Source organism: Sphaerodactylus townsendi, linkage group LG06 (genome assembly GCF_021028975.2).
Source record: "Sphaerodactylus townsendi isolate TG3544 linkage group LG06, MPM_Stown_v2.3, whole genome shotgun sequence".
In the NCBI taxonomy this organism is placed as follows: Eukaryota; Metazoa; Chordata; class Lepidosauria; order Squamata; family Sphaerodactylidae; genus Sphaerodactylus; species Sphaerodactylus townsendi.
In genome coordinates, this window is record NC_059430.1 from 129,018,294 (window position 1) to 129,042,439 (window position 24,146).

General features: G+C 47.9%; 1 protein-coding gene across 1 annotated transcript in view; it reads left to right on the plus strand.

Annotated features, from left to right (window-relative positions):
• Positions 1-24,030, plus strand: part of LOC125435540 (ryanodine receptor 1-like) — a 31,325-nt gene extending 7,295 nt beyond the window's left edge. The window contains exons 5-16 of the mRNA XM_048501733.1: positions 4,898-4,972; positions 8,923-9,001; positions 9,968-10,080; positions 10,775-10,868; positions 13,221-13,317; positions 14,452-14,526; positions 15,602-15,758; positions 16,997-17,161; positions 18,006-18,127; positions 19,615-19,801; positions 21,384-21,519; positions 23,847-24,030. Coding sequence (XP_048357690.1) covers positions 4,898-4,972; positions 8,923-9,001; positions 9,968-10,080; positions 10,775-10,868; positions 13,221-13,317; positions 14,452-14,526; positions 15,602-15,758; positions 16,997-17,161; positions 18,006-18,127; positions 19,615-19,801; positions 21,384-21,519; positions 23,847-23,971 — 1,425 coding nt within the window. The 3' untranslated portion in view covers positions 23,972-24,030. The remainder of the gene's footprint in view (positions 1-4,897; positions 4,973-8,922; positions 9,002-9,967; positions 10,081-10,774; positions 10,869-13,220; positions 13,318-14,451; positions 14,527-15,601; positions 15,759-16,996; positions 17,162-18,005; positions 18,128-19,614; positions 19,802-21,383; positions 21,520-23,846) is intronic.
• The last annotated feature ends 116 nt before the right edge of the window (positions 24,031-24,146 follow it).

Consider the following 24,146-nt stretch of genomic DNA (forward strand, 5'->3'; position numbering starts at 1 on the left):
AGTCCTAATTCTCCCCCCCCCCCACCTGGCGCCAGAATTCCAAAGGGCTCAAAAACTTGGGCACTTCTCTTATAGAGTGACCGAGGGGGTCTGAGGCCAACGGTGAGAAAATAATTTTATTCAAGGACACTTGTTTCCCTTCAGATTCTTCTCAGCATCTGTCCCATGGGATTATGTTAAATTGTTTTCTTCGTCCCTCCTTCAAGGTAGCCCAGAAGCGGGTAGAATTTGGACACCCAGTCAGTGTTACACACTCCTCTGTTCCCCCCCCCCCAAAACCCACCATTTTAACATACATTTTATCGTAAAATTGCACATGACTTCCATGTGGGATTTTCATCAAAGAATCCAACTTGGCAGGTTGATAATTTCAGGGGGGACCCCTTGCGGGAAGAAAGTTAGAAGAGTTTGAAGAAGAGTTTGGATTTATATCCCCCCCTTCTCTCCTGTAAGGAGACTCAAAGGGGCTTACAATCTCCTTGCCCTTCCCCCCTCACAACAAACACCCTGTGAGGTGGGTGGGGCTGAGAGAGCTCCGAAAAGCTGTGACTAGCCCAAGGTCACCCAGCTGGCGTGTGTGGGAGTGCACAGGCTAATCTAGTTCCCCAGATAAGCCTCCACAGCTCAGGCGGCAGAGCTGGGAATCAAACCCGGTTCCTCCAGATTAGATTAACCTCCTACGCCACTGCTGCTTCGTGGAGGGGGCCGAACTTCGGCTCAGTAGATCTTCGAACTTCGGCTCAGTAGATCTCAAGTGGCCTCAGTAGATCTTCGAACTTCGCCTCAGTAGATCTTCGAACTTCGCCTCAGTAGATCTCAAGTGGCAGAGCTGGGAATCAAACCCGGTTCCTCCAGATCAGAGTGCACCTGATCTTAGCCACTACGCCACTGCTGCTCTTAGCCACTATGCCACTGCTGCTCTTAGCCACTTCGCCACTGCTGACCCTGACAAGCACAGGGTCAGGGTGGCCTCTGCCTTTCCTCCCTCTATGAAAATCTGGCGGAAACCCCGTTTCCCTCTCCCCTAATAACCCCACATGTCCTTTATCCCCCGAGTTGTGCTTTCCTAATCCTCATTCCACCTCACCAGCATCTCTCCTCTCCCTCCGACTCGACTTCTCCATCCTCAGCCGGGCGCTGCTCCCTCCTCTCACCCTGTCCATTTCCTCTCCTCCGTTGCATGGTTCCTGAGTGTGAACCTCCTCCCACGTTGGCGCATACGTTCCTAGCTGGTGTTTGGAAGTGAACGTGGTCTTTGAGCGCCACGCGGTGGAGCGGTGATTGGGATTGGCTGGCGCCGATCAGGCGATCTTGACGACCCAAGATGGATCGGCCACGGGTCTCCATCCCACCCGCCTTCCGTTTTGTGTCCCTTGCTCTCCTGCAAGGCACCGAAATGTTGGCTGTGTTCGGACTCGTCCTCCCCCCACACTGCTTGGGAACTGCCGTGTTCCTTCTCACAAGGGGCGTGTGTCTTCCCTCTAAGAAATACTAGTGTCCCAATGATCACGGAATGCGGCATGCTTTACACAGTGATCATGTACCCTCCCTGGGGGGGTGGGGGGATTATAGGAAGAACGCCCATGAAATCTTGACCGTAAGCAGCTTAGCCATGGGACGTGTCCTATATTGGGATAAAATGGAATCGTCCCGTGTACTCTGGCCCAAGGCCTGTGGACAAAGGGCCGCAGAGGAGGAAGATCAGAAATAAATCAGAAATTAGACCCATTCGTGCCTGCGGTTTGTGTCCGTGGTCCAAACAAAATGCTACATTTCTCTCTTTTGCAGTAACCATCACATCTACTACCCTGTTCCCCCGAATATAAGACATCCCCTAAAAATAAGACATAGTAGAGGTTTTGCTGAAGTGCAAAATATAAGGCATCCCCCGAAAGTAAGACATAGCAAAGTGTTTGTTTGGAAGCATGCCGGATGAACAGAACACAGAAAAATAAAGACATCCCCTGAAAATAAGACATAGCACATCTTTGGGAGCAAAAATTAATATAAGACACTGTCTTATATTCGGGGAAACATGGTATGTCAGGGGTCTGCAACCTGCGGCTCTCCAGATGTTCATGGACTACAAATCCTGCTGGCAGGGGCTGATGGGATTTGTAGTCCATGAACATCTGGAGAGCCGCAGGTTGCAGACCCCTGGACTATGTGTTAATATGGACCACAGACAATCCACCATTTCAGTGTTGGTTATAGGTTTATGCCACTCTCAACTGAACATGTTCAGAGAAGCTTAGGATAGTTCACATGGCCGATGTTTGTTGGCGGTCAGAGATGCAGTACGAAGCATCCAGTGCTAATTCCCAAAATACAAATTGAGGCTTGTAAGCATGAGTCTCAAGTAGATCTGCTTCCATCCAATCAGACCCTATTGCAGTGGTGGCGAACCTTTGGCACTCCAGATGTTATGGACTACAATTCCCATCAGCCAATTGGCCATGCTGGCAAGGGCTGATGGGAATTGTAGTCCATAACATCTGGAGTGCCAAAGGTTTGCCACCACGGCCCGATTGCATCATTGTGTCAAGAATAATTTTAAAAATCCAGTCACACCTGTTGAAGGGTTGCTCTGGAATGACTCGCCTTGGGAAGAGCTAGCCCAGGGGTCTGCAACCTGCAGCTCTCCAGATGTTCATAGACTACAAATCCCAGCCCCTGCCAGCATGGGATTTGTAGTCCATGAACATCTGGAGAGCCGCAGGTTGCAGACCCCTGAGCTTGCCTGCTGCCACTCTGCATGAATCACTGTGCTGAGTGTGCCTCTTTCTAGTTGGAATGCCCAGAGAAGCAGTGGGTGATATCCTCCCATTTTATTTAGCTCTGTCACGTTCTGGGCATTGTGGGAGTAACTCTTTGTGGGGTAATATGAAAGCATTGCAGACAATGTCCCCCCCAAAACCTTTAATTATTAATTAAAATGGCCAGCATACTTTGTTTCTGACACCCTAAAAATAAATCTTTTGATCTGAAGTGTGTGATGGGTGTCCAGTTTGAATTCAGGGGGACAAGAAAGGAAACACAGAATTCAGTTTTGTGATCTGGTCCAAGTATTTATGATCATGTATGTGACAGTAATAGGACTGAATCATGAATGAATATGTATATGTGCCATGGTAATATGTTCTAACTGTTATGATCACATATGTTACAGTCACGTGAGCCGTAGAATAAAGACCATACGTTCTTATTGGCTGATGACCAATCGTATTGTGGATATATACATGAGCAACAGTGTTGGTTTGTCTGAGTAGATCTTACTGCATTTACTGTAGCAATGTGACGCAGATGCTTATGTCCATATATAGCAGTGGTGGCGAATCTATGGCACTCCAGATGTTCATGGACTACAATTCACAAACACGCGTGGCACATAGGTGCTGGCTCTTGTAAATATTATTGCGTCAATGTCACCCGTTGTGACTGTAATACAAATTCATGACAATTAATGAAAATCCTGAATTGGTGGCTTGAATTACTTATAAATACTGTCCCAATTCAAGGGCAGTCAAATTTCTCATCTCGTCTGTACGTGCGCAATAATATTTACAAGATTATGGACATTGTTGCTTTAACAAATACATGATTATGGACTTGAGAGAAAGTTGTCTTGTAATAAATTGTTGCATGAATTGGATTTAAAGTGGAGATATATATGTGTTATGGAGATATAATAGTTGGATAAGTCTAATAGCCAACAATTTGGCATACTTTACAAGAAACTAACAGGTAATAAAAATTGCTTGAGCCAGCGCCTATGTGCCACGTGTGTTTGTGAATCTTATATTGTTTTGGACGTAGCACATTAATTTCATACATGGACTACAATTCCCATCAGCCCCTGACAGCATGGCCAATTGGGAATTGTAGTCCATGAACATCTGGAGTGCCATAGGTTCGCCACCACGGATATATAGCATAGCAGTCTGCCTGCTAAATACATACATATTCTGCTACCATCAGTCTTGCTCTTAATGGTTGCATGATTTAAGGCTGATAAGTTAGCGGGGATGTACCACGTAACGGAGCCACGGTTTGCACTTCTTGTTTTTGGCTTGGCTAATCATCTCTGTGTATGACGAGGAAGAAGTTTTCACGGAAGTCTTCTGAGAGCGATCTTCTCCTGACGTCTCTGGGTATGACTAAATGTGCACCGAAGACCCCCTTCCGCATCGAAATCTTCGGCCTTAACTTGTGCTTGAAATGCTGCATTCTTGGCTGGCCTTTGATGAGGTCTGCCCTCTGCCCAGAGCAGGTGTTCCTCTTCCTTATTCTTTCTTGGGCCTCTTGGAAAAAACCACCCAGAAGAAACACCTCCTTGAAGGAAAGCCCTCAGCTGGTGGAAGACTTCTCGCTCGTTGGTGAAGTCGGACTGTCGTATCCTAAGGGGTAACTTCTTGAAAAGTCCACTGGTGTGTTGCCCGACCAAGTGCCGAGGAGGATGTTTCTACACATCAGGGTCCATTGTGGGGTTAAACCTTTGCCTGTCTCTACTTGTCCCCAGGCTGCTTCCAGAATGTCTCGGGGCTGGTTTTTAATATCTGCGTTAAACTTGGGGTAGCAGAGCAAGTCTGCTTGGATCAAATACGAATGTTTGTTGTTTTCTTTATGTCCTCCTTGTCTGTGAATCTGGTAGGTGGTTTATTTCTAGCCTTTATTTCTCCATGGACTTCTGAGTCACCACCGGTGAAGAATGGAACCCAGTGAGATACCAAAAAGTACATTCCTTGATCCCTTAAAACGAAGGAGTCGGTGGATTGTGTTGTTGTGGGGTGGGTTAGAGCAGGACACGGGGAGGGGGTGGTGGTATATAACTGGACATTCCCCAATTTGCTGAATTCCCAGACTGACTTGTGTTTCCCTTTTGCCTTATCGTTTCCAGTCTTCACAAGGTGGTGGACACCGGACTCTGCTCTATGGACACGCTATTCTCCTCCGGCATTCCCACAGTGGCATGGTGAGACCGGGGGTGGGGGGTGGGGGCCCCAGGGTACCCTGCAGAGGGAAAGGGCGTGCCAGGATGGCTTGGAAACTTGCCTTGTAGACCACTGCAGGTTGACTTCTCAGGAAAGTGGTACAGGAATGGTACTGTTACCCACTGCCAGGGGTAACTAGAAAGTGATTTCAGAGTGATTTCAGCTTTGTCAGCAATGAGCGATAGTGATTTCAGAGTGATTTCGGCTTTGGCGGCAGTGAGAGGATGCAGGGGCAGGCTGCCTTCAGAGCAGAGGTTCTTTATTGTGATTTCAAGCTCTTTCCAGGCCAGACTGCCCACGACAGAATGAAACACAGCCCTTATTATACAGTTTTTCACCCAATCAGAGGGGGAAGGGGGCAGTCCCCTGCCACATAATACAGACAATCTAAAACAAAGAGGAGGAAGACAGTCTTTTGTTTTTGCTGATGGGATTAAGTCCCAGAAGAAAAGGCTGCCAATGAATCTTGAGATCCTAGAAGTGGAAACTTCAATAGTCCCATGGGTCTTGAGATCCTAGAAGTGAAAATTCAAATAGTCCAATGGGAAGTAGGGTGATGTCCTCCAAACGGCCAAGGCACACCTTGTAAGTCCAAAAAGGTCTTTTGTTGAGGTTGACAAACTTATCAGATTGTAAGAAGGAGTTGTCCTTACTTTGCATTTTCTGATCTACTTCCTTGTTACTTAGCTAAAATAAAACTACTAAAATCATAAGAGGGTTATTCTATTAATACAATAAAGTAAAAGGAATATTTCCGATCCATTTCTCTTCTTGTCTATCACTTAAAGTAACTCTATAGAATCTCTTAACCTTATAATAACATGCTTATATATTGGGGAGAGATAACCCCAGCAATACATTTTTACCACATACCCGCATGGGTAACAAAGCAAAACAATATCAGTATAATATCAAGGAAACTACAACATAACTTTCAAGCTATATCACACATCATAGAAATGGGATGAAAGCTCTATTTAGGATACATGCAAGGGTTTATATTTAAGAATTAACACAATCCTTATCCTAAAGGAGGTTCACAAACAGTTTGAGGGGGATAAGAAGGGGAATCATAAACTTCACACATTCATAAGAACATAAGAACAAGCCAGCTGGATCAGACCAGAGTCCATCTAGTCCAGCACTCTGCTACTCGCAGTGGCCCACCAGGTGCCTTTGGGAGCTCACCTGCAGGAGGTGAAAGCAAGGGCCTTCTGCGGCTGTTGCTCCCGATCACCTGGTCTGCTAAGGCATTTGCAGTCTCAATTCTTTATTGATACCAACATATATCTCTATTTAAGGCTTAGCCAGGCATATTCCATAGGAAATGGATTTCTGGGAATCCACGGGTAATGCTGCCATCCTGCAGCTCTGGCTGAGCTGGGTTGGTTTTTTTTAAATCTCCATCCTTGAGCCAGCGAGATTTCTTTTCAAGCGTGCGTCATCTGTTCTCCTCCAAGGATGTGGAAACTGCAAGGAATCCCAGAAGGGGGTTTTGGGAGGTGGAAGCTTTCTCAGCCAAGAAGGTGTCAAACGCCGGACGGGCGGAGAGGCGGCCTGGAGTCCAAATTTAAGTTTTAAGTCAAGGGGCTGAGGTCATGCGGGGTGGGGCGATACGGGCTGTACTTTCCTCCTGTGCCAACATTCCTATGAAGGCTGTGTGTGTGTGTGTGTGTGTGTGTGTGTGTGTGTGTGTGTGTGTGCGTGCGTGCGCACTATACTTTCCATTGCTGGACCTCTTTCTCGCTAACAGCCCCTGCAGGGTTTCATTCGACCAGTGGGAGTTCAGTGTTAAATTACTGCAAGAAACTCCACAGGTGGAGCTGTCATGCTGGTGCAGCCTGGGATCCCTCAGGGAAAGCACTTTTCTCCAGCTAAATGACTGGGACCAGAGGTATAGCTAAGGAAAATGGAGCCCGGTGCAAAATCTGAGTTCTGCTGCCCCACATGTTTGTGATTTTTTTGTATTTTTTAGTGTTTTTTTCAGTTTTTGGCCTGAAGGGGGCGCAGTTTTTAGGAAAGCGGCATCAATTTTTCAGGGTATCTGTAGGAGAGTATCCTGATGATACCACCCAGGTTTGGTGAAGTTTGGTTCAGGGGGTTCAAAGTTATGGACTCTCAAATGTGTAGCCCCCATCTCCTATTAGCTCCCATTGGAAACAATGAGGGATGGGAGTCCATAACTTTGGACCCCGTGAACCAAACCTCACCTAACTTGGGTGGTATCATCTGGAGAGTCCCCCGAAAACTCCCTAAAATTACGGTGCTGCTAGCCTTAAAACTGCACCCCCTGCAGGCCAAAAACTGAAAAACACTAAAAATACAAAAAACAAGCCTGAAATTTTTGCTGCCCCCCAGGCGCACGCCCAATGCAATGCGCACCCCCCCTCCCCGGTCCCCTTGTAGCTCTGCCTCTGCCCAGGACACTCGCAAACATCCTATTCTGCTGCTGCCTGTTCCCACCATCCAATACTCAGAGATAGACTGCCTTTGACCATGGAATTCCATTTAGCTGTCATAGCTAATGGCCATGTTGGTGCCCTGCTTTCAATTAATTCACAGCCGTTTTCTGTTAGGATGTTTGAAAAAAGAAAGTGGAATGTAACTGCTTTGGTCATCCTGGGCTAGAAATGGTTGGCTAGACTGTATTGTTAAACCACAGAGAAAAAGATGATCAGGTCATGTGTCTGATTCCTTTAGGAAGTCTGTATTTGGGTGGCACGGCCAGGTCATGAGAATCATCCCCCCCCCCCAATCCCAATGGGGGTAAAACCAGTGGTGGGATCCAAAAATGTTAGTAACAAGTTCTCATGGTGGTGGGATTCAAACTGTGGCGTAGCGCCAATGGGGCTGGACGGGGGCGTGACCGGGCATTCCGGGGGCGGGGCATTCCTGGGCGGGGCTGTGGCAAGGACGCAGCCGCTGCGCCGGTCCTTGGGCGGGAAACGAATGCACGCAGGCGCAGGCTGCCACGCACGCCGGTGTACCTCCTGCTAGACTGCTTCAAGTTCTGCACATTACTGCTGAGAGGAGGGGCGTAACTAAGGCAAAAATCACGTGGCAAAATTACCAATTAGTAACCCCCTCTCGGCACACACCAATAATTAGTAACCTACTCTCGGGAACCTATGAGAACCTGCTGGATCCCACCTCTGGGTAAAACCCTATTTGATTCCAGGAAATGCTGAAAACGAGCTCCAAACTGCCCTGCAATTTTCATGATTTCCTCATGCTATTCCTCATCACAAAGGGGATACCCTTTTTAAAGAACTGATATAGAAACAAATGAATAAATAACAGTGATAGTTTAACACTCTTCCAGTGTTTGAGTGAGGAGTCCCAGAAACGGGACAGAAATTTACAACTGACGTTAAGAAAATAAAAACAGAAGAGTTTTGCTGGGTCAGACCAGCCGTTCATCTAGTCCACAGGTGTCAAACTCGCGGGCCTCCAGATGTTTTGGACTACAGTTCCCATCATCCCCTGCCAGCATGATGCTGGCAGGGGATGATGAGAACTGTAGTCCATAACATCTGGAGGGCCGCGAGTTTGACACCTATGATCTAGTCCACGATCCTGTCTCACGTATCACTCAACCAGTTCCTCTGGAGGGCCAACCTGTGAGATCCTTATAACTAGACAAGCCAAAGATTGAATTTGGAACCTTCTGCGGGTCAAGTAGACACTCTGTCATCAAGCACATCTTTTCAATTTTTTCTGTGCATCGGTTCTAGGTCTATTAGCCTGGGTTTTTCGGGCTATTATGATTGTCTAGGTGCATTTAGGTAACTCTGTGTGTGTGTGTGTGTGTGTGTGTGTGTGTGTGTATTTGTTTAACCTGCAGAGCTAGCATTAGAGGTCCCCCCCCCTCTTTTGAGGTCAAGAATTTCAAAGAATGTTTCTCGGTCTTCTCTCCTTCCCCATCTTTTAGTACTTAAGCTGCCTCACCACGTCCCGCTCCTTGACAGACAAACTTGCCTTTGACGTGGGCCTCCAGGAAGATGCAACAGGTACGTGGGAAAGGCCACAGAAGTTGGTGGTGTGCACAGAACGAACTCTTCATAGCTTGACCAGAATGCCAAGCTGTGCAGTAAAAAACAACAACATTATCCTAGCATGGTGGTGCCCAGAATTGTGTTTTAAAAACCAGAATTCTGTATACAGGCAAGTGAAGTTCCGTACCAACTAAAGTGGAATTCTGTAACCTGCCAGAGGCCTCTTCCGCACATGCAGAATAATGCACTTTCAATCCATTTTCAATGCACTTTGAAGCTGGATTTCACTGTGCGGAATAGCAAAATCCACTTTCAAACTACTGTGAAAGTGGACTGAATGTGCATTATTCTGCATGTGCGGGAGGGGCCTAAGTCATGCAAATTCAGCAAGCTCTCTCCCAGTTTGCATGATTTTTAAACGCATCTGTTAATCGTGGAGACAGGCAAGGATCGACACCCAGACTGAAAATTCCACACCCAACTGATGGCATTTTATTCAGCCACTCTGCTGACTTCCAAAGTTTCAGTAGCCGTAGACTACATATTTTCAGGCCAACTTTTGAAACCCGGTAGCACCACAAAGGCCAACAAAAAAGTTCTGGCCTGTTCAGTTCAGGCTGAAAAAAAGCCTTGGTGGGAACTGCACTACCCAGGTGACCTTGGGGCTCGCAAGGTCTCCTGGGTAGTGTAGTTCCCACCAGGGACCTTTTCAGGGCGCTTTTCAGCCTGAACTTTTCCAGGCTGAACTAAGGTAAGTTCAGGTAGGGGGGAAGGGGGGCGCTGCAGGGGGAAGGGGGGAGGGGCGATTTTCCGGGGGGGAGGTGTGCGCCTGGTGCAGCACACACACACCCCGCCGTCCCCTTGTAGCTCCACTACTGCCATGCCGTCTCTGTCGAGCTGGAAAGGGTGCTGTTCCCTGGGGCCGCCTTCCCCTTCCCTCCACTCGTTTACAGCTAGCCGATCTTTCTCTGCCGTTTCCAGGGGAAGCCTGTTGGTGGACCATCCATCCTGCCTCCAAGCAGCGCTCAGAAGGGGAGAAGGTGCGCGTGGGGGATGACCTCATTCTGGTCAGCGTCTCCTCGGAGCGGTACCTGGTGAGTGTGTGCGTGTGGGGCTGCAGGTGTCAGCTGAATAGGGAAAGGCTTTGGAGCATTTCCGTGCCTAGTCACGCCCCTTCTCTTTCTGCGCACTACTGCTGAGAGGAGGGGCCTAACTAAGGCAAAAATCACATGGCAAAATCACCAATTAGTAACCCCCTCTCGGCACACACAAATAATTCATAACCTACTCTTAGGAACCTGTGAGAACCTGCTGGATCCCACCTCTGCCTATGGCCCCCATACGCCTCTGCCCACACTGCAGGTTCTCTAGCCTAATCTATCTAGGTGGATGGTGAGGGATGGTGTCTGCATCCCCCTGCATACATATTGCAGGATGGAGGATGTGCGCAAGAATGGTGGAGAGTGGAGGAGAAGTAAGAAGGAAGGAAGTTCCCTGAGAGCGGCCATATATGCATCAAAGGGATAGTGTCAGAGCAGTAGAGAAAAGATTGACAGTGTCTTGACCCTGTCTAGCTATCTAACTCACTGGTCAGTCCCCCGCTTCCATTGAGGCAGGAGACTGCGAAAAAAGTCCTGCACTTTCAAACCACAACCCCCCGCTTGTTTGTGACCAGGATGCAGGCCAGAAGGCCGCAGCCTATTTGAGTCTGTGGGCACCCCTTAATTCTCCCTTTCACCCCCCACCCCCCAATTTTTTTTCCTCACCAATTTCTTTGCTGTTCTCCAGCACCTCTCTACAGCCAGCGGAGAACTCCAGGCAGATGCTTCCTTCATGCAGACGCTATGGAACATGAACCCCATCTGCTCATGCTGTGAAGAAGGTGCGTAATTATTCTTTCCCTCCCTCCCTCAGCCTTACTTTGAACCATCTGGGGTAGAAGGCCAGTGAGTAATTCCCAGCCCCTTTCTTGTGAGGCAAAGAAGTGGGTTAAATATTTACAAGACTTCCGAGAGTCCCAAGGGCCCGTTTTGTGGATAAAACCCAAAACGATCTCTTTCCTGCTGTTTTCCCCCCTCTGAGAAGGAGGGCATTCTCCCTATACTGCTGGATCCCACGGCATGTTCCCATAGTGCCCCCCCCCCGTCACAGCTTCAATACTTAAACCAGGCATCCCCAATCTTTTTGAGTCTTTGGGCACCTCTGGAATTCTGCCACAGTGTGGTGGGTTCTGCCACAAAATGGCTGCAACGGGAAGTCGAGGCACTTGTCACACGTGCTTTGGTAGGTGCTGCTGCCAGACACCCCACCTGGCCCTGCTCACTTTCTAAAAACACTTGGCAGGTACCTGGAAAGGTATTGTCAAGCATTATTGTATTGTATTGTATTGTATTGTATTGTATTGTATTGTATTGTATTGTATTGTATTGTATTGTATTGTATTGTATTGTATTGTATTGTATTGTATTGTATTGTATCAGTAGAGCATCAGTGGCTTAGTGGCTAAGAGCAGGTGCACTCTGATCTGGAGGAACCGGGTTTGATTCCCAGCTCTGCCGCCTGAGCTGTGGAGGCTTATCTGGGGAATTCAGATTAGCCTGTGCACTCCCACACATGCCAGCTGGGTGACCTTGGGCTAGTCACAGCTCTACAGAGCTCTCTCAGTCCCACCTACCTCACAGGGTGTTTGTTGTGAGGGAGGAAGGGCAAGGAGATTGTCAGCCCCTTTGAGTCTCCTACAGGAGAGAAAGGGGGGATATAAATCCAAACTCTTCTTCTTCTTCTATTGTATTGTATTGTATTGTATTGTATTGTATTGTATTGTATTGTATTGTATTGTATTGTATTGTATTGTATTGTATTGTATTCTATTCTATTCTATTCTATTCTATTCTATTCTATTCTATTGTACTGTATTGTACTGTATTGTACTGTATTGTATTGTATTGTATTGTATTGTTTTATTCGATTTGTATACCGCCCTCCCCCAAAGGCCCCCAACAGCATAACAGCAAACATCAGTAACCATAACAACAAGCAAAAAAACTTCAAAAAGCATAGGATCAATAAACACAACATTATAAACATAGAATTATAAACAAGAACATCAGTAATCATAGCATCATAAGCTATAAGGCAACAATAATCATAGCAGCATATATAATCATCACAGGTAGACATAATAAGCATAGGTGGTGACTTTCCCATTCTGTAACCCCATCTTTCTGCCCTCATAGCATAGAGTATTTGTGGACCCTTTACCACAGCCTTGAAAATAGCAACTTGCCAGCTCTGCTCTGGCAGACACAACAGAACTTCCAAAAGAGCCTCAGAGAAAGGGGTGGCTCATGTGTCTGGTTCCGAGTGACCTTTCTTGGTCTGTAGAGGCTCCTGACCTTGCTCCCTGTTCCTAATAAGGTTGTTTGTGTGCTGGGAGAGCGGCCCCTAATAAGCTGGAGCCAGTGGTGGGATCCAAAAATTTTAGTAACAGGTTCCCATGGTGGTGGCATTCAAACAGTGGCGTAGCGCCAATGGGGCTGGGCGGGGCACAACGGGGGCGTGGCCGGGCATTCCGGGGGCGGGGCATTAATAATTTCTCTGTTACTGTAAAAAACTTACTGTAAAAAAAAGTTCCTAATTTCCAGCTGGTATCTTTCTGTCCATAATTTAAACTCATCATAGCAAGTCCTATCGTCTACTGCCAACAGAAACAACTACTTCTCCTCTAATTGACTGCCTGTCAAATACTTAATACTTTCAAATACTTGATTTTGTTTCTAGAAATCAAAAGAAGGATACTTTCCTTAAACAAGGAACTTAACCATATTTCTAAAACAAGTTTTTAAAACAGCCCAATAGGGAGAATTATCCCGTTTTCTACCTTCGCTAACCAGCCACATAGGAAACAACAGGACTTTATGATTTTTGGACCGAATGGAATTTCTAATGGAAAAGCAGACCCAATTAGTAACCCCCTCTCGGCACACACAAATAATTAGTAAACCACTTTCGGGAACTGGTGAGAACCTGCTGGATCCCACCGTGATCCCACCACAAAGGATCACGGAATGGAGAACCATCTGGAAATACGGCACCATGTTGGTGGCCACTAACCTAAAGGGGTTCAGATGGGAGGAGATGGTACTGTGGCCTTACCTTTAGGCTAGATGACACCTTTGTTTATGCTCCCATATGAATGCTCCCATGTACTCACCCGCTTTCCCCTTCTACACAGGGTATGTGACGGGTGGGCACGTCATGCGTCTCTTCCACGGCCACATGGATGAGTGCCTCACCATCTCCACCACCGACCAGAATGAAGAGCAGCGCAGGTGAGTTTCGTGCAAACAGTCCTTTGCAAAGCCTTTAAATATATATTTAATTAATTAAAATATAATTGATTGATTGATTGATTATTTGGTTGATTAATAAATTTATAATTAATTAATTAATATCCTGCCCAACCCCACAGGACCCCAACACGAACTTAAAACAATCATTAAACTTTAAAATGGAACACCCCAATACAAAAATTAAAACCAAAAAAACCTTAGTTCTAAATGCCAGACTAAGAATTAAAGATGATGACATTAAGTGAACCTTTTCCTCCTTTTTTCCCCCAGAGACCGAAAAAGATGATCTACTGCATTTAACCCGACTGGCTAGTTCAGTGGTTCTCAACCTGGGGGTCGGGACCCCTTTGGGGGCCGAACGACCCTTTCACAGGGTTCTCCATCTGTAAAATGGATAAATGAGGGACTGTATTAAAGGGTCATGGCATTAGGAAGGTTGAGAACCACTGGGCTAGTTGGAAAAAGCCTGGTGGAACAGTCACGTTTTGCAGGCCTTGCAGAATTGCCACAACTCCCACAGGGCCCTAACACCACTTGGCAGCTTGTTCCACCAGGCCGGAGCCAGGGCCGTAAAAGCCCCGGCTCTTGTCAAAGCTAGCTGGATATCTCTTGGGCTGGGGGTCTCCAGGAGGCTTCCCTCCAACAAATGGAGGGGCCTTGTCCCTACAATCCCTGATTCAGACCGCTTGAGGTCACCATGATGGAGGATCCTTGAATACGTAGACTTGCCAAGAAGGCGAGGTGGGATGCAAACGTTTCAAATCAAATTGAGGTAGTTAAATTGTTCCCAAGTCTTCTTGTTCATGTCTCAAGCAAGAGTCGTGAAGCTAGGTTCTATCAAAAACAGAATTTATGGTGGAGTAGAACATCACCGAGACCAGACCTCCCTTCGTTCTCTGCTGACCCCATGGCCAGAAGTCAACTGAACTGCAAGAGCAATGAAGATCAGTAAGGTTATCAGCACAAATAGCTTATTTGGCTACCACGAGTCAAAAGTAACTTCACAGCACATAACACACACACATACACACACAAATAGGAAGAGTGTCTCGCGGTGCTTCTTGCTTGAGAATCTCCATCCTATATCATTTTTCTTCCCCTCCCCTCCTGCAGATTGGTGAACTACGAAGGGGGCGCTGTCTGTTCCCAGGCACGTTCCCTCTGGCGCCTGGAGCCCTTGCGCATCAGGTAGGTTGCGCTTTCAATACAATACAACAACCTTTATTAGGCATATTAAAATAGACTCCAGAGCATTACAGACATTTCTGAAGTACAAATCAAAAGTACATTCAAAACAGATAAACTGTATCTAGCATTGGACATTACTTAGAAAATTCTGTCACTTGTAAAAGAAATTTTGCTACTTTTTCCAAGAGCACGGCCTCTGTGTTATTTAACAAAAGCTCCACAACAGAGTTGTCAGAGTCTCTTTCAGATTTGTCTAAGATCCACCCAGGAGAGAAATTCCTAATGCCCACATATATATCTTTCGGACAGTCCAAGAGTATAATGTGAGAGCAAGAAGAAGTCTCCTCCTTGGTTTTTTTTTACACAGTGTGGAAGACCCGATCCCTGGCGAGGAGGACAGATAGCAGTAGCGACCCTTACGTAATGGCTGATGGAAAAGTATTATTGCATCTGGCCCTTGTAATAATCCATCTCTGTGTTGGGGAGTTCAGTTAATAAGTTCAAGGGATTTGGCTATGTGCCCCTGTTCTGAGTACCCTCCATTCCGACAGAAAGGGGTGACCATGATTTCCATTTGCTTGGCCCAACAAGATATGGTATTCCTGTTGTAGAAGTCTGCTTTTTTAAGGTTTGCAGAATCTCTCTGGGTGACAGCATACAGAGATCTTCAAGTATTAAACCTAAAGAGTAGGTTTTTGATTTAAGAAGTTGATACCATTTGGAGGCAAATAGGTCTGGGCGCACAATACATGCTAAACTGCGCTCATCAGAGTTAAAACATAGTTTGATCCAATACTTGAATGTATTCAGCCATGCTCTTGTTTCAAGTAGGTTCTGACCAGTTTCTAAGCATAGTACAGCATATGGTACAGAGTGTGGTACCCCAAGTATTTTGTAGAGGAAACAGGTTGCGCTTTCTAACTTTGTGCGGACTCGGAATCTCTGAATGCGGCAACTGAAGGTGCCGTGCCTTGCTTTTTCCTTTTGCGGGGGACGTGGGAGAAGGGCGCCTCTAGAACCCAGCAAGGCACCGTATTTCTTTGAGTGACAGGCCTCCTCCTTCTTCTCCCCACAGCTGGAGTGGCAGTCACATGAAGTGGGGCCAGCCCTTCCGTGTCCGTCACGTCACCACGGGCCGCTACTTGGCGCTGACCGAGGAGAAGGGTCTGGTTGTGGTGGATGCTGAAAAGGCCAACACCAAAGCAACAGCTTTTTGCTTCCGTATCTCCAAGGTGAGAAGCGTTCCTCTAAATCAGTGCAGCTCTCACACCTTTTTGAGCCTGTGGGCAACTTTAGAATTCTGACACGGGGTGGCGGACACAGTTATAAAATGGCTGCCAGAGGAGGCGGAGACAACCACATATAGGAAGCCCAAGAACAGAAGAGAAGAGGAGTAATTTTAAAAATAAATTGGGAAAGGGGAAAGAGAGAGGATAAAAGCCAACACGGGTCGATTCCGCACTTGGGTTATCGACCTAAGTTCGAGCTGTGTTCGACCTAAGTGCTCCTCACAACCACTGGGATCGACGTGGTTTTGTACCAGCTTCACCCCATGTAACGGTCAAATTTCCGACTCCAGTTGGGAACGACTACTTTTTCAGGGAACCACGCTCGAACAGCTCGATTCCAGTAAAGTGCAGAATCTCTGGTGCCAGGAGTCCCCCATTCAGCCAATCACAGCTGAGTGTTTCGGGCAGGCGTACAGCTGGCCAATCAAAAAACGCCACCTTCGTCCCTCCATTCCTGTGGCAGTTTTTTTTATAACGTGTGTGGGGATAGATGGAACATGGCTGTAGAACAGTAGCCAATCGGAACGAAGAGGCACAGGATGATTCTGCCCTCCGAGCTGGGATCAAGCTGGTTGCAGTGGGGAACAACAATGGCTTCGACCTAGGTTAGTACCATTCTCAGGGAACTGTGTCGAACCTATTTTACTCGTGGGCGGAATCGCCCACTGTGGGGACAGCTGCAACTGAATCAACATCATTTTAATCTGCATGGCCAATTGGCTCTTCAGCAGCCAATGAAAGGCCTGCTGAGCAAGAGAACCACAAGGCCCCGCCCATTTTCTTGATGGCCCCATAAAAGTTGTTGATGGGTGCCATGGTGCCCATGGGCACCCCATTGGGAATCCCTAATGTTTTAAATAAAGACAGCTGACACTCCCCAGAAGGGGCTGCAATGCCAATCCAGGGAGAAAAAATATTATTTCTTCCGCCCGCTAGGTTGGGAAAGAATCCTGCCTTATATGAGGAATAGTAGAGAAAGCAGTCGGAAGAATTTGTGCGGATGCACCCATATGGGGGGGAAGTATACCTGGAGCCAGTGTGCCATAGCGGTTAGCATTTGGCCTAGGACAAGGGAGACCAAAGTTCACACACCCCCCACTTGGGGTCTAACTACACTACACGTTGTTCCAAGTCTATCCTTTGCCGACTCCGGAAAACCGTTTTCCTTCCCACCTTTTCAGGAAAAGCTGGATGTGGCTCCAAAGCGAGACGTGGAGGGGATGGGAGCCCCCGAGATCAAGTACGGCGAGTCCATGTGCTTCGTGCAGCATGTTGACAGCGGCCTCTGGGTGACCTACGCGGCAGCTGACGCCAAGGCGTTACGTCTGGGGCTGCTCAAGAGAAGGGTGAGTTCTCGGCTGGCCGGCCGCTCAGCAGCCAAGCAGTCAGGTGGGGTTGCTCAGCGGAGGAGCGTGGCCAGCTTCATAGGAATGTTGGAACCCATCCCGTGCCTTGCGTCACGTGATCCCTCTGAGGTGGATGGCTGCAATTCCACCCATGGCCACCTGCAGTGGTGGCAGTACAGAGCAGTGGAAAACGGGCCAGAGGTTCCCTCCACTTGTTTGTGGCCACGGTGCAGACCAGGAGGCCCCAACCCTTCTGAGCCTGCGGGCACCTTTAGAATTCGGATACAGCGTGGTGGGCGCAGCCACAAAATGGCCGTCAGAGCCTGCAGCTTATCTTCAGTCGCACAATGAAGATCTCTGAACTCTCCTGGCAGCTGCTGCCAAGGCAGAACATTTAAAAATCTGCACAGCCAATCAAATCTCCAGTAGCCAATCAAAAGCCTTGCAGGGCAAAAGCCCTACTTGGCCTCGCCCACTTTCTGAAAACCCTCCGGTGCCAGGAAAGGGATTGGCAGGAGCCACGGCATCCCTAGTCCCCGTGTTTGGAACCCCAAGTGCGGAGACTGAGGTCCCTTGGTCCTCAGTTTGGGGATCATTGGGACCTTAAAATTTAAATCTTCCTTAACTAAGGTGACCAGATGGCCGTGCTCCTGCGGCCGCGTGCGCGGGAGGCTGCCGCACTGCCTTGCGCCCCAGAAGGCAGTGCGGCAGCCTCCCAAAAATTGGGACAATTTGAAGAACCCACGGGACGCGGGACAAATTGTTTAAAGGCGGGACTGTCCCGCCAAAAGCAGGACGTCTGGTCAGCCTATCCTTAACATCTGTTTGTCTGCCAACCTCACAGGCCATCCTGCACCAGGAAGGGCACATGGACGACGCCCTCTCGTTGACCCGCTGCCAACACGAGCAATCCCAAGCTTCACGGATGATCTACAGCACTTCCGGCCTCTACAACCAATTCATCAAGTGGGTGCTGAGAATATCCAGCTCTTTGGAAAACTAGAAATTTAATTCATCTGAGTCGCATGTTGTCTTCCGTGCATGTGAAAAGGCTAAGCTGCGGATGTCTGCTGTTGCCCGTTGCTGATGCAGATCACCCTTCATCTACCCTGTTGTTTGTGAACATTCCATAACGCCCAAATGTAATTGCTGTGGGAGAGATTCTAATGTTCACATCTCATAAGAGGCGGGGAGGTTGGTTTGGTTAAAAGAGAAATCCTAGGTCTAGGAGCAAAAGAGGGAAGATGGTGTGGGGGGAGAGCATGGGGGTCTAGCTTAGGGGTGACCAACCTTTTTGAGCCTTGTGGGGCCAGGACCGCGTCTCTGGTCCTACACAGCTGAATTATTTTAAGAATTTTAGAATTTTAAGTATTTTAGAAAATACCCAAGAAGCAGGTTTGAAACACAAGATAAGTTTACTGGACAGCATAAGTATCTGACCAGGGTGTCCCCTTAAGTAAGAGGCACACCCACTTCATACAAAAAGGACCAATTTTATAGACACAAAGAATACATACGTCATACAATTATCCCCATACCCACGCACATAATCCATACCCCTTTCACGTGCTATAAGCATGAACCTTAAAATCCCATTGGATAGTTCTGACTCCTTGTCACATTAAGACAGCCTCTATTCTACGTGTCTGATTCCTTCTGTTACACAAACACTGCATGCCGTTTGCTCACGTCCCTCTGCCCATATGCAAACGGCTGCCATAAAACTAACTTCTGCCTTTTCTGGTTTCCAAGAATAACTTGTTTTCCTACTTTTCTAAGTTTGCTCCTGAAGAGAGAGATACCTCTTCAGGGTATGTAGGTTTGACATTCCTTTAGATCATAAAACTTCCCTTTTCCCAGTTTGAAATGATTTAACTTTAACAGATTATACAAACATTGATTCTAACAATTATACCTTCGATTCTAATACAATAGAATTATAGTAAAATACCAGTAAATGTGAATCTCTCATTATCATTTCTGTGTTCATTTAACATACATAGAAAAACACTTTTTCCCATTTAACTAATCACATTCATTTCTATTCTAACCTCTGATCTCTTTTATGGTTCTGTTCATTCATGTAGCTATCCCCTCTAGCTGGTTCTAACCAAAAACAAAGTTATAAAGTATATGTCTTCTGTCACGTATTAACCTTTAGTGACAAGATCTTAAAGATATTTATCTTCGCTTGCCTGCATAATCACTAACAAGCTTCTAACATGCAGTCCTGCTGGTCACTATACAGAAACCCTATTTTGATTCTTAGAAATCTTTGGTTCATACGAACTTTAAGTGCTTTATTCTGCATGTGCGGAAGGGGCCTTTGCGTTTCTGACAATGTGCTGGCATGTGGGTTGGAGGTCAGCTTTGCAACCTGTGTGTTTATCGAGCTTCCTCCCTGTCCGGCTGCTCACTGCCATCATCTCCAGCTCTCTTCTCTTCCTCCCCAGGGGCTTGGACACGCTGAGTGGGAAGGCCAAGTCGAGCAGCCCCGTGACGCTTCCCATCGATGGGATGATTCTCAGCTTGCAAGATCTGATCAACTACTTCCAGCACCCCGAAGAAGAGCTGCAGCACGAGGAGAAACAGACCAAGCTCCGGTCGCTGAAAAACAGGCAGAACCTCTTCCAGGAAGAGGTGAGCCACTGGCTCCGAGCCCAGCGGGAGGGCCACAGTCCCGTGCTTCATAAGACGGCTGGATGCAGTGGTGGGATCCAAACATTTTAGTAACAGGTTCCCATGGGGGTGGGATTCAAACTGTGGCGTAGTGCCAATGGGGCTAGGCGGGGCACGACGGGGGCGTGGCCAGGCATCCCGGGGGCGGGGCATTCCTGGGCGGGGCTGTGGCAAGGACGCAGCTGCTGCGCCGGTCCTTGGGCGGGAAACGAATGCACGCAGGCGCAGGCTGCCATGCACGCCGGTGCACCTCCTGCTAGACTGCTTCCAGTTCTGCGCGCGAGAGGAGGGGGGCGTAACTAAGGCAAAAATCACGTGGCAAAATCACCCATTAGTAACCCCCTCTCGGCACACACAAATAATTAGTAACCTACTCTCGGGAACCTGTGAGAACCTGATGGATCTCACCTCTGGCTGGATGCCTAACAGCAGCTTGGGCCCTACCTGGCCAGATTCGTGGGCAGCTAAATCTGGAAGCACGGCTGAGAGGAGTGTTGCCACTCAGGGTCTGTGCAGTAAGTTGCTGGACTTGCTGTTGGAGGCTTGAACCGGACTTTCATTCATTCATTCATTCATTCATTCATTCATTCATTCATTCATTCATTCATTCATTCATTCATTCATTCATTCATTCATTCATTCATTTGATAAACCGCCCTACCCCCAAAGGCCTCAGAGTTTGAACCCAGAGTTTGGATCGGGTCCAGGGTGAAGGCTCAATTTTCAAGCCGCTCCTTACTTTCTTACAGACAGCAGTGGTGTAGTGGGTTAAGAGCAGGTGCCCTCTAATCTGGAGGAACCGGGTTTGATTCCCCGCTCTGCCGCTTGAGCTGTGCAGGCTTATCTGGGGAATTCAGATTAGCCTGTGCACTCCCGCACACGCCAGCTGGGTGACCTTGGGCTAGTCCCAGTTCTTCTGAGCTCTCTCAGCCCCACCTGCCTCACAGGATGTCTCTTGTGAGGGGGGAAGGGAAAGGAGTCTCCTTGCAGGAGAGAAAGGGGGGATATAAATCCAACTCTTCTTCTTCTCCTTTTTCTTCTTCTTCTTCATCATCATCATCATCATCATCATGTTGCAGACCCTTAGTCTGTCCTAACCCCAAGGAGGGCTCCAAGACCCTCCTGGTTGGCTGCAAATAGCTTGATAAGCTGGGCTCCAGAGCCCTTTGGCACCATTCAGCGTGAGCGTTGGCTCTCTGGAAAAATCTGGTGGCCTGTAGTCGCTCATGTAACTCAGTATTGACGTTGCCCTTGAGTCAATTATGTTGACTGCTACAAGGCAGTCGGGTTTTAAAGCTGGGGGCACAAAAGTTGGTCTTGTTCAGCCACCCATGTAGCCTCCGCTGAAACTCACCCCCATTCTCCTCTTGCCTCCTTGACCTTTAACCCTCTGCTCGCCCTGCCCTATTGACCGACCTGCTCCCTGTCTTTCAAACCATAGAGCAGTTATCTGCGTGGGTTGCACAGTAGATGGGGGGAGGGATGTGCTGAGAGCCACGCAGTCCTGACCCTCGGGCTTGAGTGCGTCTCTGGTTTCTTGCAGGGTATGATCACGCTCGTTCTGAACTGCATCGACCGCCTCAACGTCTACAGCACCGCCGCACACTTTGCAGAATATGCTGGAGAGGAGGCAGCCGAGTCGTGGAAGGAGATCGTGAACCTGTTGTATGAACTGCTCGGTATGTGGTTGGAGGGCAGGGGGCCAGCAGGGTGGGCTGTCTTCAGTTACTGAAGTGCCCCCCCCAACAAGCATGGGGGAATTGCTGTCACAGCCAGACGTCTGGGGAGGGGAATAGAGTCAAGAAAACAGGGTAAGCCAGGTGCTGTATCAAGGCCACAAGAAGTACAAAATTCTGATAAACATCATTAAAATGTCTATCTTTCATGAAAATAATTAAAAAGTTTGTAGAGTACACTCAAACGTCTAAACATCAACACCATATATAGCTTGGATAATCACATAGATAACATACAATATAATACATAAAAACACAAACGGGATCCCACAAACAGTACCAGGACTGCAAATCTCTGAATGAAAGGAAATCGCTTCCTTGCAAATCCAGCGTTGACATAGGAAGGATTTCGAATATCTGGTGCCTGTCTGGACTCCTCTTCAATGAATAAGCTCCATACATACATCAGTGGAAGCACAGTTAGTCATGATGATGATACAGGCATTTATGCAATTGTGGGATCCAAAAATTTTAGTAACAGGTTCCCATGGTGGTGAGATTCAAACTGTGGCGTAGCGCCAATGGGCCTGGGCAGGGCACGATGGGGGCGTGGCCGGGCATTCCAGGGGCGGGGCATTCCTGGGCGGGGCTGTGGCAAGGACGCAGCCGCTGTGCCGGTCCTTGGGTGGGAAACGAATGCACGCAGGCGCAGGCTGCCACGCACGCCGGTGCACCTCCTGCTAGACTGCTTCAAGTTCTGCGCGCTACTGCTGAGAGGGGGGGCGTAACTAAGGCAAAAATCACGTGGCAAAATCACCCATTAGGAACCCCCTCTCGGCACACACAAATAATGAGTAACCTACTCTCGGGAACCTGTGAGAACCTGCTGGATCCCACCTCTGCATTTATGGATGATGATCAATGGATGGTGAGTGGTAGTATTGACCCGGGAAAGTCTCAATACTTTCCACTTATTAGTCTTCCTCAGCCACTGTGGTCACAACCATTATAAACAAGAAACCGTAATAAGGCATCCAGCTCTAGAACATCTAGCTCAACAAGAGTGCAGTCAAATGAACAAACTGCATGTCAAAATGCACGATGGAAGGTGAGAGTCAGAACCTCCTTGAACCAAACAATTGAAACAGTTGTGATGAACAATGATTTCTCTGTTGTAGGTCAGATAAGTTTCGTACGCGGTCCAAGACGTCTCAGTCATAAAGCACCCAGACATCCCTTCCACCATACAGTTTCTCAGCGGTGCTACTAAGAACCAAAGCATTTGGCCTTCACTAAGAGCGGAAGAGATAAGCGGAGGCAGAAAGCAACAGCGAAATAGTTTCACACAGCAGATTCACACCGGACAGAGATCCCATCCCCCAAAAATCAGGCCGTCCCGACAGTGAGCTTGATGACTTACGGTTTCTTATTTACGATGGCTGCTTGTGTTTAGACGTTGGAGTCTTTCAACAAACTTTTTAATGGTTTTCATGAAAGATAAATATTTTAATCTAGCAGTAGTGGCGTAGGAGGTTAAGAGCTGGTGTATCTAATCTGTCGGAACCGGGTTTGATTCCCAGCTCTGCCGCCTGAGCTGTGGAGGCTTCTCTGGGGGATTCAGATGAGCCTGTACACTCCCACACACGCCAGCTGGGTGACCTTGGGCTAGTCACAGCTTCTCGGAGCTCTCTCAGCCCCACCCACCTCACAGGGTGTTTGTTGTGAGGGGGGAAGGGCAAGGAGTTTGTCAGCCCCTTTGAGTCTCCTGCAGGAGAGAAAGGGGGATATAAATCCAAACTCCTCTTCCTCTTCCTCTTCCTCTTCCTCTTCCTCTTCCTCTTCTTCTTCTTCTTCTTCTTCTTCTTCTTCTTCTTCTTCTTCCTCTCTTCTTCTTCTTCTTCTTCTTCTTCTTCTTCTTCTTCCTCCTCCTCCTCCCCCTCCTCCTCCCCCTCCTCCTCCTCCTCCTCCTCCTCCTCTTCTTCTTCTTCTTCTTCTTCTTCTTCTTCTTCTTCTTCTTCTTCTTCTTCTTCTTCTTCTTCTTCTTCTTCTTCTTCTTCTTCTTCTTCTTCTTCTTCATGTTGTTTATCAGAAGCCAGGCAGAATGTTGTTCTTTTCGAGGGGAGTAGATTCCCCATTGGCAGAGGAGAAGACGATTGAGGCTGGGAAGGGCAGCCACGAAAGAGCTAGAAAAGTCTGTGAAGTGTCAGGATGCATCACTGGCGACCAGATCATTCATAGCGTCACCAAGATGATGCACACTGGAGTATTTCCCGTTACTGACTGCTGTTTTTCCTGCTCCTTCCACCTCTCTTTTTTGTCTGGCCACACAGCTTCACTGATCCGTGGGAACCGTTCCAACTGCGCCCTTTTCTCCAATAACCTGGACTGGCTGGTCAGCAAGCTGGATCGGCTGGAGGCCTCCTCTGGTGCGTGGACGGGATACTTGTGGGGGTAGCGTGTACTGTTGGCTATTGCTAGAATGTGGATGGTCTGAAATAACCCTAACCCTCCCCTTAAATAGAAAGACCTCCCTCCCTACTCATAGGTGTGAAAAGGGTGTGGAAAGGGGGAGGGGAGGGAGGGGTGGCATGCAAGGAAAGGGAGGGAAAGGGAGGGGTGGCATGCAAGGA